Source organism: Sarcophilus harrisii, chromosome 3 (assembly GCF_902635505.1).
Source record: "Sarcophilus harrisii chromosome 3, mSarHar1.11, whole genome shotgun sequence".
Classification (NCBI taxonomy): Eukaryota; Metazoa; Chordata; class Mammalia; order Dasyuromorphia; family Dasyuridae; genus Sarcophilus; species Sarcophilus harrisii.
Window position 1 is genome coordinate 119444083 of NC_045428.1, and position 14142 is coordinate 119458224.

The 14142-nt window shown below is 33.8% G+C and overlaps 1 protein-coding gene across 2 annotated transcripts in view; it reads right to left on the minus strand.

Annotated features, from left to right (window-relative positions):
- MYCBP2 (MYC binding protein 2) overlaps positions 1 to 14142 on the minus strand; it is a 312149-nt gene that overhangs the window by 262486 nt on the left and 35521 nt on the right. The window contains exon 2 of one of the 2 annotated variants that reach the window (XM_031958523.1): positions 8766 to 8841. In XM_031958523.1, the coding sequence (XP_031814383.1) occupies positions 8766 to 8841 (76 nt within the window). Of the gene's footprint in view, positions 1 to 8765; positions 8842 to 14142 lie in introns of those variants that run through there. The other variant, XM_031958522.1, reaches the window with a different exon arrangement.

The following is a 14142-nucleotide window of genomic DNA, read 5'->3' on the forward strand; positions in this document are numbered from 1 at the left end:
AGTTCTTTTCCTATTTTTTTCTTCCATCTCTCTTATTTAATTTTCAAAATTCCTTTTGAGTTCTTCCATGGCCTGAGCCCAATTATTACTATTTTTGGAGGCTTTGGATGTAGGAGCTTTGACTTTTGTTACCTTCTTCTGAGTGTGTGTTTTGATCTTCCTTGTCACTGTAGTAACTTTCTATGGTCAGAAATTTTTGTTGTTCTCTGCTCATTTTCCTAGCCTATTACTCAGCTTTTAACACTTTGTTAAAGTAGGACTCTGTTTCCAGAGTGAAGAGTGCATTGTTCCAAGCTACAGGGATTTTGTGCTGCTGTTTTCAGAGATTCTTCTAGGGACATGACCACAAGCACTCTTTTCTGCCCTGGAACTATTAGGAGTGTCCCTGCCATTCAAAATATAGCGTGCTAAAGCAACAGAGTCCTACTTTGCTGGCACTCGGGCCTGGCCTATGCTGGCATGGTGCTAGGACTGCATGCTACATTCCCACCCTGTTGCCACAAATCTTTTCTACTAACCTTCCAAATCCTCTGTTGTTTCTGGGCTGAGAGGTCTGGAAGCCACCAGTACTGATGCTGATTCAGACATCTCTAGACCTGTTCCTGCTTTGCTGTCATGGGGCCAGAGCCAGAGAATGCAATGGTGTGGCTTGCACCACGACTGCATGCTGGACTCCCATCCTATTGTCACAGACTTTTTCTGCTGGAAAATGTTCTACTCCATCTTTTAGGGTGTTCTGATGCTCTAAAATTTGTTTAGAATCATGATTTAAAGGAATTTGGAACAATCTGGGGAATGAGGTTGGAGGAGTTGGTGCCTTTACTCTGCCATCTTAGCTCTACTCTCCCCTAGAAAACATACATCTTATTTGATTTTTAAAATTCTTTTTGAACTCTTCTATAAATTCTTGTTGAACCTGAGACTAATTTACATTTTTCTTTGAGGGTTTGGATATAGCACATTTCCCTTTCTTGTCTCCTTTTGGTTTTATGTTTTGATCTTCCTTGTTACCACAATAACTTTCTAATATCAGGTCCTTTTTTGTTGTTGTTTGCTCATTTTTCTGGCTTATTTCTTGACTTGTAACTTTATGGTAATACTCTGCTCCTAGGTTGAAGAGGGACTGTCCCAAGTTTCAGTTTTTTGTGCAGATGTTTTCAGAGCTAGTTGGGCTGGGAGGGTAGGAAAGAGGGAATGGAGGAGGAAACAGGTCATGGATGTCAGTAATTTTTAGTTTTTCCAAGTTGGTAGGATTTAAAGAGAGGTGTGTTTATGACTTTCATGGCCTATCCTGCAGTCTGGGAGTATCCAGAAACACTCTTTTCTGTCCTGGAACTGTTACCAAGGTCCTCCCTCTGCTGAAGCCACAAATCCTGCTGTACTAGTAGTGTACTGCAACCTAGGCCTGTGACCTGGATCTGTCTATAAGCAATGTAAGAGTCCTGCATCCAGTGCCAGCAAAGCAACCCCTGTAATCTCCTTCTGATCAGTTGTCCAATCCTCTTACCATCTGTGTGTTAAGAGCACCAGAAGCCACTTTATTTCATCACTTTCCAAACAGCTTTCCTTTCATGGGTTATTTTTTAAAAATAAAACTGATTATTTTTATAACATCTTTAAAAAATTCCTATATAAACTGATATAATATAAAAGAACGCAATCTATTCAAATTGAACAAAGGACCACATTTTAACCTAGTGGGTGCCACTGTATACATTCTAATTTAATTCTTCTACATTATACTATTTTCATTAAAAACTTCACCAATCATATTATACGTGTGTGGGTCCTATAAATCGGTTTGCAAAGTAACAAATCTTCTGGAAAATCAGTTCCAACAATTTATGCAAATAAACATAGAGAATTTTCTTTCCCACAGTATTAACTCTAAATGGCATTATTCAACTCTGCTTTGCCTATGATTCATCAAGCATTGTTTCAATTGTACTGATAGTAGCAAGTAGCACCAATTTAGCAATGCTATAAGCAATATTATTCAAAGCAACTCATCCTTTTCGATGAAAAAGACATCGTTTGGGGAAAGAGCTGTTTTTGGTTATTAAAAGAATCTAATTTTTGCAGAAAAAAAAACCCTCTTATTTCACTTTTGCATTTTGCACATACACATTCAAGATATTTCAATTTATTGATTTTCATGCTATATACTACTAAAACATCTGAACAAAGGAAGCAGTGGTCCTTCTTCTCCAACCATATAGTCATGCATTCCATGTACCAGTGCCCCACGATCTCTAGATTTAGGCTTTTTTTTTCTTTCTATTTCTATTACCTAAAATGTTTCTACTGTTTTTGTTTATATTTCTTTTCAACTGCTCCTGGGAAATACTTTTCAAAGTCATTATATATTTATCATGAAATGATTTTTTTTTTCAGTTTAAAAAAAATAAATAATAAAGTTGCTAAATTTAATGATAAAATTCTATATCAGCATATATAACAATTGAATTATTTAAATTTTAAAATTTTGGGGCAATCAACACACTATATTACATTTACCAAAGTGAAAAGGGGCTGATAGGAACTACATCTGTGATTTAGTTGGCATTGGGGACTTCCAAATGAAGAAACTGTCTCTATAAATGCACTTCAGTATCTCCTCTGCAATTTATAGAATTGTTTTTATATAGAGTATTGTCTCTGGCAATGACAAGTTGGTTCACAGGGTCAGCATGTATCGGAGTTAAAACTTGAATCCATCTTGTCACTGAGTCTAAGTTTCTGTCTATTATACTACATTGCTGATATTGTAGTGCTCTCAACTTTCACAGACTGTTCAACTTCATATTCAAATATTATCAAGTAATACAATGATTTAATTCACTGTATTCTAAGAACCTACACTGCATTGGTGCCAATTTTTTTTATCTGGGTATAAATTTTGACTTGGCTATTGATGCTATAAATGTAATATATCCAATGACCAAAAAGAAATTCCTATATATATAGTAGAGCAGAGGTTCCTAATGAGAGGTGCATAAACCCTCAAGACTACTGTGGGACAGATTTCAAGGAGATGTGTGAACTATTCTTTGGTTCTTTTTGTAATCTATACATTTTATTTTATGCATTTCAAAACATTCTGAAGGGAGATCCATCAGCTTCACCAACAATTAAAGGGCCACAGCAACAAAAAGGTTAAGAATCCTTCTCCTATACATGGTTGGTGGAACTGTGAACAGATCCAACCATTCTGGAGAGCAATCTGAAACTATGCTCAACAAGCTTTCAAACTGTGCATACCCTTTGATCCAACAGTATTTCTACTAGGATTATATCCCAAAGAGATCTCAAAGGAGGGAAAGGGACCCACATGTGCAAAAATGTTTGTGTCAGCTCTTTTTGTAATGGCAAGAAACTGGAAACTGAGTGGATGCCCATCAGTTGGAGAATAGCTGAATATATTGTGGTACATGAATGTTATAGAATATTACTGTTCTATAAGAAACAATCAGCAGAATGATTTCAAAGAGGTCTGGAGAGACTTACATGAACTGATGCTGAGTGGAATGATCAGAACCAGGAGATCATTATATACAGCAACAACAATACTATATGAGGATCGATTATGATGGACATGGATCTCTTCAACAATGAGATGATTCAAACCAGTTCCAATTGTTGAAATGAAGAAAGCCATCTACACCCAAAGAGAAGACTGTGGGAGCTGAGTGTGGGCCACAACATAGCATTTTTACTCTTTTTGTTGATGTTTGCTTGCATTTTGTTTTCTTTCTCAGGTTTTTTTTTTTTCCCTTCTTGATCCGATTTTTCTTGTGCAACAAGATAACTATAAATAAGTATACATATATTGGATTTAATATGTATTTTAACATATTTAACATGAACTGGACTACCTGCCATCTAGGGGAGGAGGTGGGGGAAAAGAAGGGATAATTTAGAGCAGAAGGCTTTGCAAGGGTTAATGTTGAAAAATTACCCATGCATATGTTTTGTAAATAAAAAGCCTTAATTAAAAAAAAAAAAAAAAAAAAAAGAATCCTTCTCCAAGAGGAACACAATTATATTACTCTTGGAAAGTTCCCCTTACAGGAAATCAGAAGTTTTAACTAAATCAAAAGATGGTATATAGCTTCTTCTTGAAGACAAGGAAAACAGTTGGAAAATTTGGTTTCAGCACAGATCCAAAGACAACAAAAAATACCCCACATAGGATAGTTAGTCATTTCTTATTCTATTGCTCGTGAGAAGTATCTGAAAAAAAGACCACAATAAACAGTTTATGTACTAATATCTATTTCAGAGGATGAAAAGATAGAAAAATTCTATGAAGAACTTGAAAAACTGTCCAAAATAAATCAACCCATAGTTTCAATCCAGGTGCCACTAAGACAAATATGGAGAAAATGATAGAAACCACATTGCAAAACAAGGATCCTATAAAAAGACTGAGAGGCCAAAGACTTATGAAATACAAAAAAAGGCTTATATATTGCTATTTTTTTTTTTTGAAGAATCAGTTCTTTACCACCACAAAAAAAGCTGCTTCAAACATTTTTTATACCTCTAAGGATCTTTTCCTGTTTCTTTGATCTTCAGAAATATAAGGGTAGTAGTGGTAGTTGTAGCACTGAGCCAAATGGCATACATGGTTAAATAACTTTAGGGCCATAGTTCCAAATTATGGTATATGATTGTTATAAAATACTTTTTGTGTCATATAGGAAACAATAAGGAATCTTTTTCGAGAAACCTAATAAAGCATTATGAGCTGATACAGAGTGAAATAATCCACCTGCTTCCCAACAGAGAAATGATAAATTAAATATGCAGCTAGAGATATTCATTTTTGGACATGGATGATATGAGAATTTGTTACAAGAATTTTTATTTTACAGTGGGGGAAGAAGGTAAGAGGGAGAAAAGATAAATGACTATTAAATGAACAAAATAAAACAATGGTCTTTCATCTTGCATAGTATCACTATTTCCCTACCTTTCTTCCTGAAACTTTATGTACCAGTTTGGCACTATAAGGAATCAGAAAAATTTATAAGTTTTATTAACAATATACCATAATTGTCTTAATACTACATATTTACTTAGGTACATACGATACCATATTATAAACTAATTTGTAATTGTTTGCCACCAAAAAGAGAGTTGCTATAAACATTCTTGAACATATAGGGTTTTTTTTTTCCTTTTCCTCTGATCACCTTGGGAAAAGACCTAATAAAATATTGCTGGGTCAAAGGTAGACAAAGTTTTATAACACTTTGGGCATAATTCCAAATTGCTTTCTAAGATGATTGGATCAGTTCACAATTTCACCAACAATATACTGTGTCTCAGTTTTTCCATGTTTCTTACAGAATTAGTCATTTTGTCATTTTCCCCTTCTATAATTTTAGCCAATCTGATAGGTATGAGATGGTACTTTAGATTTGTTTTAATTTGTATTTCTCTAATCAATAATGATTCAGAACAATTTTTTCATAAGGGGCTATATATATATAGCTTTGATTTCATTGGCCTCTCAGTCTTTATTAAAATAGAAATCCAATTTTTTAAAAAACATTTTTCTTTCAAAACATATGCACGTATAATTTTTCAACATTAATCCTTGTAAAACCTTGTGTTCCAATTTTTCCCCCTTCCTTCCCCTAGATGACAAGTAATCTAATATATGTAAAACATGGGAGAAATAGATGTTAAATACAATATATGCATACATATTTATACAATTATTTTGCTGCCCAAGAAAAATCAAATCAAACAGGAAAAAAAAATGAGAAAGAATATAAAATAAAATGCTACATGTTGTGTTGTGAACCACACTCAGTTCCCACAGTCCTTTCCCTGGGTGCAGATGGCTCTTTTCATCACAAGATCATTGGAACTAGTCTGAATCATCTCATTGTTGAAGAGAGCCACGTCCATCAGAATTGATCATTATATGATCTTGTTTGTTGCCATGTGTAATGATCTCCTGGTTCTGCTCATTTCCCTCAGTATCAGTTCATGTAAGTCTCTCCCAGCCTTTCTGAAATCATCCTGTTGATCATTTCTTATAGAACAATAATATTCCATAACATTCATGTACCATAACTTATTCAGCCATTCTCCAACTGATGGGCATCCACTCCGTTTCCAGTTTCTTGCCACTACAAAAAGGGCTGCCACAACAAAAAGGGCTGCCACAAACATTTTTGCACATGTGGGTCCCTTTCTCTCCTTTAAGATCTCTTTGGGATATAATCCTAGTAGAAACACTGATGGGTCAAAGGGTATGCACAGTTTGATAACTCTTTGGGCACAGTTCCAAAATGCTCTCCAAAATGGTTGGATTCATTCACAGTTCCACCAATAACGTATCAGTATCCCAGTTTTCCCACATCCCGTCCAACATTCTGCATTATCTTTCCCTGTCATCTTAGCCAATCTGAGAGGTATGTAGTAGTATCTCAGAGTTGTCTTAATTTGCATTTCTCTGATCATCAGTGATTTAGAGCACCTTTAGAAATCCAATTTTGATAAGTCAATTTTGTATTATTTTTTCTGTAATTCAGTTTTCAGCACTACAACTAAAAAAATTTAAAGAAATCAAAGTGTACACAAAGAATTGAGACAGACCATTATAGTGAAAAAAACAATATACTGGTCCCTATATTGTTGCAAAAACAGTCTAACAACTGAGTAAATTCAAGATAAGTGGAATAACACAGAAATAATATATAAAATACTAAAACTGACTGGTATCAAAATTCTATCTTGCTATTAACAAATTTGATGTTAAATACAAAGCAGCAGGGAAGGCAGAATAAATAAAGCAATGTACTTAAAGCCAAGAAGACTTGACAAGTTTCAAATTCTACCAACAACACTATGTATGATTTTGAGCAAACCAATTAACTTCTATGTGTCTCAGACCTTCAGTTCCCTAGGATTGATCTACTTACTATGTCACTAGCAGCTTGTGTCTGCACAGAGTAAGTTCCCATAACAAGGATTCTCTATACTGATGAAATAGTAAATCCTTTAAGTAGAGGTATTAAATAAATATTCATGGATAGTGCAATCAATACAGTACTAGACTTAACAGTGAGAAAGAAGAGTTCATATCGTGTTTCAGACACTTACTAGATGGGTCATTTAATTTCTGTGCCTGTTTCCAAAACTATAAAATATGGAAGAGATCAGATTTAATGTCCTCCAAAGTCCCTTTCAGATCTAAATCTATGATCCTATATAATTATATTAGATGTCTTTTAAGGTCCTTTACAAGTCCAGTACCAAATTATAAGGAAGCTATAATTCATAAATTATGACAACAGCATATTTTAACATTGCCATTATTATTCTACAAGCAAATTTCCTTTTAAAATTATTCAATTATCTTTTAATTAAGTTATGTAAGGATAAAATAGTTTCCTTAAAATTAAAAGCTATTTAAACATATTAATTCTGTACAAAAGGCATTTATCTGCAGAGCAGAGAAAGCTGTTAATGCTCATAATCTTGATAAATCTTTTTCCCCCACAAAGAACTGCTTGTTGTATCTGCATTAAATTTTATTATATATATATATATATATATATATATATATATATATATATGCTTAAATGAAAATTATTTGCCTTAACTATCTGCAGTGCACTCTTCACTGAAGTGAGCTGTCTAAATGATTTGTCATTGCTGCCATCAATTCATTCCTGTTTAAAATCAGAACCAACAAAGAAAACAGAACATCTTCATCTTCTACCTCTTTCTTAGCCCTGATTTTTTTCTGGGACAATAAGCTAAGAGAAAATGGCTAAGAACTTGAAAAGAAATGTGAAATTCTATTTGCCCACAGCCCTCCCAACATAATAGTTGGGAGAAAAATTCAGAATATTAGATATGTGTACATACAATAAAAATAGTTCACATTTCCCTCTCTTTATCTGGAAAAATAGAATGTGATTTTTTTTTTTTGAAAAATTCAAGTGATACACAAAATTAGTTGCATATAACATCCCTTTCAAAGATAATTCCTGTTCAAAATTATGATAGTTTTCCTATGATACTCTCCTAGAGCTGACCAAATTTGAAATGGGATGCCTTACTTCACAGTGAACTTTCTACCAATGATGAGTTAATCAAAATGAAAGAGAATCTGAAAGGGATATTGTAGGAAGGATTCTAACACTGGCGAAGATATTAAACTCATCACTTACAAGAACTTTTTTTATCACTAAGGCAAATATAACAGGGGCCTATAATTTTCTATGTCTGGAAATGGATATAGAAATTAATGTACATAAACAGGATTCTAATCTATTAATTAAATCAGATTAATACTAAGGACACTAGAAAAAGAATGATAATTCTCAACCGAAGAAAAAAAACAAAAAGGACTAAACAGTAAAAAATTTTGAATTCATCAGAAGTCACAAAACTGCAGTCTGTGAAGGGAGCATTCCTACTTTCTCTTGCCATACTTCAACAATGTAATAGCATCATGTATAGTATAGGAAAAAACTAGTAAACTGTGACTCAGGAGACCTGGGTTCTAGTCCTAGTTCTGTCACTATATGAAACTAAATCACTTAACCTTTCTATGACAATATTCTCATCTGAAAAATTAGATGTTTATACTAATTTCTGAGATCCTTTTCAGCACTCCTTTGAGTCAAAGAATGGCTTTTTACCTTTTCCCCCCACTCCCAATTACTTTAATCTATCTTTAAAAGTTTTTATGCCAAATAGAAATCTTAAGTTTATCTATATTAGCAGTTATTTACCTTGCTTCTTGTTTTTACTTTTGATTTAGTCTTCTGTTTCCTTTTCAGCTTTTTCTTATTTAAAATTTTCTTACTCCTAAAGAAAGAAAAAATTTAGATTAAGATTTCAAACTGGAAAATAGTTATTAAAAATCACAAAATATGATACTGATACTAGATGTAAATAAATTCTAAGGCAATAATAACTTATATAGACCAAGACCTATGTATTTATAACATTCTACATTTTTGGCTATAGAAATGCATATATATATGTTATATACATGTGGAATATATACTGATATAAATGCATATATATGTTATATACATGTAGAATATATGCTACATATATATATATATTCCACATGTATATAACATATATATGCATTTCTATAGCCAAAAATGTAGAATTATAATAGCTTTATACTTTGTTAATATTTTTGTCTACTTAGATAATAAATTTCAAAAATTTGTCAAACTCTTACAAAATACAAAGTAACATATTAGGCATAGAAAAATACAAAAATAATATGATAGGCTCTGTCAACAAAGAGATTACAATCTAGTAGAAGAAAAGAAATTGTGCATGTAAAGAATTGTAATACTACTAAATAGAAGATATGTATATAAGGTAAACATGGGGGAGTAGTATGGGAGAAGATATAGTAAAAAAGGAAGAGAGATCATCTCTAGCCATAAGTATTAAACAAGGCTTCATGCTAAATAGAATCAATGTGAGAGATTGAAGGAAGTAGCAGGAAGTACAAAATATTACAAAAAAGGCTTACATATCAAAAGCTAGGAAAAATAGGGGAGGAAGCCAGATTTTCAGTACTGTGGCAGAACTAACAAAATTCAGAAAATAATCAGATATGGGTAGAAAGAGAAAAGAAAGAGACAAGGTGTTCCCATTTTACAAACGTGGATAGGATGGCGTTGCCTTGTCAGAAATAAGGAAGAGGAAAACTTAGGGGAAAAGACCATAAATTCTATTTGGACAAGAATTCCAGATTCTAATGAGTTCCTCAAGTAGATATATTCATTAGAAAGTTCATAATGAGGACTACCACTCAGAATAGAGATTAGGGATGGATATACATGTGCATAGAAATCATAACACCCAGCTTGTATCTTTGGAGACACTGATTAAACGAGTAGGACAAATGATAATACAGCAAAAAATTATCTAAAAAATGATAAAGTATAGCTATGTCAGCAGGGAGAGAACTGTAAGATCAGTGCCACAGAAAACAAATGAAAGCATATCCAGGAGAGGAAGCTGCTTAGAGTGTCAGAAGTTGCAGATGAGTCAAACTGAAGAAGAATTAAGAAAAATATACCAGTAGAACAGGTTGGATAAAGAAGAATCAAAAAACCACTGAACTCAGTAGCCTAATTTTCAAGAAAGCACAATCTATTTGAGGAAGAACTCTTTTATTTTTATTAAAAAATTAGAAAAAAAGAAAAACAAGCAAAAATGTATTTAAACCAGCATTTAACATAACTTCCAAATGAGTTACATATAGAAATCAAATGATTTTTTTTAAATGGAAGGAAAAGGAAGTAGGTAGTTTTTTCAATTACTGTTGATTGAAATTTTATTAGTCAAAAGGATAGAAATAATCTAAAAAGAGAAATAAAATGGGTTAAAAGTATAATACAAAGGAAAGAAAATTAACTCTGAAGTCAAAATATATGAATTAAAAACTACCTCCACTATACTAAATATTTGTGGGACCCTAGGCGTTCCACATTGAAAAATATATAGAATTGTTTCTACATTTGAAAAATTAAGGAATCTATCTAGATAGTCTTTGAAGTCCCTTCTAATTCTAAGTCTATAATTATATTATTAAAAACTGTATGAAAACTTGATCCAAAGCACTAGTAAGCAAGGACAAGCATTTACTGAGAGCTTATAATATGCTCAGCACTGTACTAAGTTAAGAATATAAGAAAATTCAAAAAGGCTTCCATATGAAGCAGGGACTGTTTTCTCAGGACATATTCTGGCACAGTGCTTAAGGTGCTTAATAAATGCTCATTAGCTGATTGCCCTTAAGCTCACATCCTAATAAGAATGTATTAAATACAAAGTAAGTGAAAGGTAACCTTAGAGAAAGTGACACTAAAGGCTGAGGAAATTTCCTGGAGGAAATGATGATTGTGCTGATTTTTAAAGGAAAGTAGAGCTTTTGAGACTTGAAGTCTGGGAGAGAGAGAATTCCAAATAGAAAAAAACCAGTGTAAGAGAAATGAATTACTGTGTGTGAGAAATGGCAAATAGGTTAATGTAGCTGTATCTTAGAAAAGATCTTCATTAGACTGGAGAAGTAGACAGGAATCAGCTTGTAAAGAGTTTTAAATGACAAATAAAAAACTTAATAAGTAATAGATAACACATTGGTGTTAAATAAACAGAGAGAAGACATGGTCAGATTTAAGATTTAGAAAAAAAATCACTTTGGCAGCTGTGTGGAGTTTTGAGTGGAGAGAAATTTAAGGCAGGAAAACTAATGCTGCATAGTTCAGGAGGATCTGAACTGGGCGATGATTGTGTGAATGTTGAAGTGGACATAAGGAATAGTTGCTATAGAGAAAGAAGAAATTTGGCAGTTGATTAGATATGTGCGGTGAGTGAGAAGATGATACTAACATTGTGAGCCTAACTGGAAGAATAGTGGTGCTTTTGACAATATCCAAGAAGTTCAGAAACCAGAAAGAAGAGTCTTTCATGGAGAAAAGTGCTAAATTTTACTTGAGACCTAACAGAGTCTGAGATATCTCTAGGACATTCAGCTCAAAACTGGGAGAGAGGAATGAACACTCAGTAACATGAAATTAGAAGTCAGGAGACATATTAGGGCTAGGTAAATAGATTTGGTTATCATCTCCATATAATGAGAATTAAGCCAATAAGAGCTGATGTAATCACCAGGTAACAGTAGAGAGAGAAAAGAAAAGAGAGAACAAAACAGTTCCTTGAGAGACAAACACAGTTGGAAGATGCAACATATCAAAGAGCAAGCAAAACAGATTGAAAGGGATCAGTGAAATATGTAGGATGAAAACTAGTTTAGAACAGCCACAAAAACCCAGAGGCTAACTCATCCAAAAGAAGAAAGTGATCAATAGAGTCAAGTGCTGCAGAAAGGTCAAGAAAATGAAGTTAGAAGACAACATTAATTTGGTTGAGAGAGAGAGAGACAGAGAGACAGAGAGAGAGAAAGAGAGATGGGGGAAGGAGGGAGGGAAAAGGGAGGGAAGGAAGGAGGGAGGGAGAGAGAAATAGGAGAAAGAGAAACAGAGAAAGAGGGAGGGAGGGAGAGAGAAATAGGAGAGAGAGAGGGAGGGAATGAGAGAGGAAATAGGAGAGAGAGGGAGGGAAGGAGAGAGAGAGAGAGAGAGAGAGAGAGAGAGAGAGAGAGAGAGAGAGAGAGAGAGAGAAATAGGAGAAAAAGAAAAAGGAGAGAGAGAGAAGGAGAGAGAGAGGAGAGAGGCAGGGAGGGAGAGAGAGGGAGGGAAGGAAGTGAAGGAGGAAGAGAGGGAGGGAGGGAGAGAGGGAAGGAGGGAGAAAGGGGGGAAGGAAGTGAAGGAGGGAGGGAGAGGGAGAGAGAGAGGGAAAGAGGGAGGGAAGGAGGGAGGGAGCAAGAGAGAGAGACAGTAGCTTTGGAGAATAATGTCAGTTGAATTATGAGATCAGAAATCAGAATGTAGAGAGTGTAGAACAAAGTAAAAAAAAGTTGACGCACCAACTATAGACAGTTTTTTTCAAGGACTTAAGCAAAAAAAAAACAAAAAAGAGAGAGATAAAGAGTGATTGCTGGCTAGCCTGGTAAGACCTAAAGAGAATTTTTTAAGGTTTAGAGTGATTTGGAAATGTTTTATGTTTTTTAAAGCAGCAGGGAAAAGATGAATAGCTAGGGAGATATTAGAGTGGGAATGATAGTGGAAACAGTTTACTAGCAAATATGGGAAGAGATGAAAACACATAGGGGGTTATTGGCCTTGACAAGCATATAAGGTCACTTCATCTTAGAATGAAGAAGGAAATAAGTAGGTAAAGATCACAATCAGCACACCTTCATGGTTTCCTCTAATTTCATGCAAGATGACTTCCATTTATATATTGCCACTGGACCCAGATAGCTCTGCAGGGAATACTGAGGCAGGTGACCCTGCTCAGACCTCCCTTACTTAAATCCAATTCACTTGTGTGTTACACCATCATCTTCCTGATGTCATGGTTCTCTTCAAGAATGAAGGACAAACAACAATAATAATTGCATGCAGCAATATGTGAGTAGAAATAAAAGAGTATAATAGTGAGCAATCCAGGTTTGGGATTTGGTAAAGCAAAATCTTTAAGAGAAGGGTGAAAGAGATTCAAGAGAAGAGACAAATATAAAGTCAAAACAGGTTCACCCAGTGCTCTAGAATGAGAAGGGAAAACAGAGTAGCCCGGGATAGTCTTGAAAGACAGAAGGATGATAGATCATAGCAAGGACAAGGAACAAGAAGCAAGACAGAAAGATAAAAGGCCATGATCAAATAGAGAAAATTCAGATTTCCTGGGCTCAGAGATCTCTCAAGTGAATATATATTTCCAAAGATTCAAAGGCAAAGCTAAGATCTCTATACACAGCAAAATATTCACTTCAGCATTTTTGTAGTAGCAAAGAATTGGAATCACAGTGAATACCTATTAAATGGGAAATGGGTGAAGAAATTGTGATATAGAAATGTAATGCAATATAATTGTGCTGCAAGGAAAGAGGAATGTAAGGAATTCAAATAAACATAAGAAGACTTATATGAATTGTGAACTTGTTGAAGTATAACAGAAAAAACAAAAATTACCAATAAAACTTAAATGAGTGAGTTGGCTTAAATGAGTTCTAAGATTCCTTTCCAGCTCTAGGATTCTGATTCTATAATTCCATGAATTTAAGTAAAAGACTGTTCTGTTATAACAACAATGCTTATTCCTTAATAATTTATATAATCATTTATAATCAAACAATGCACAAATAATAGTTGTAATATGATACAAAATTCATTTGCCACCTTTAAAAACATAAAGCTTCTCTTTATATATATATATATATATATATACACAAATATGTATTTAAGAAATTCACAAGATTATAATTGAAATAAATTATACTATTTACAACAAAATTGCTACCAAAATAATAGCAATCTCTCAAAGACATGATGAAATGTACTCCTTTAGAGCTCCCTTCCTCTTCTCTATTTTTTCATATTACTGTTAATTACTAAAACACTATATATAAACTAAAACTTTTCTATATAAAAGACAGCCTCCCACACTGGGTAATTAATGTAATAGAACTTTACTGCAACCTAGAATTTGAGTTATCCCTGAATAAATCTG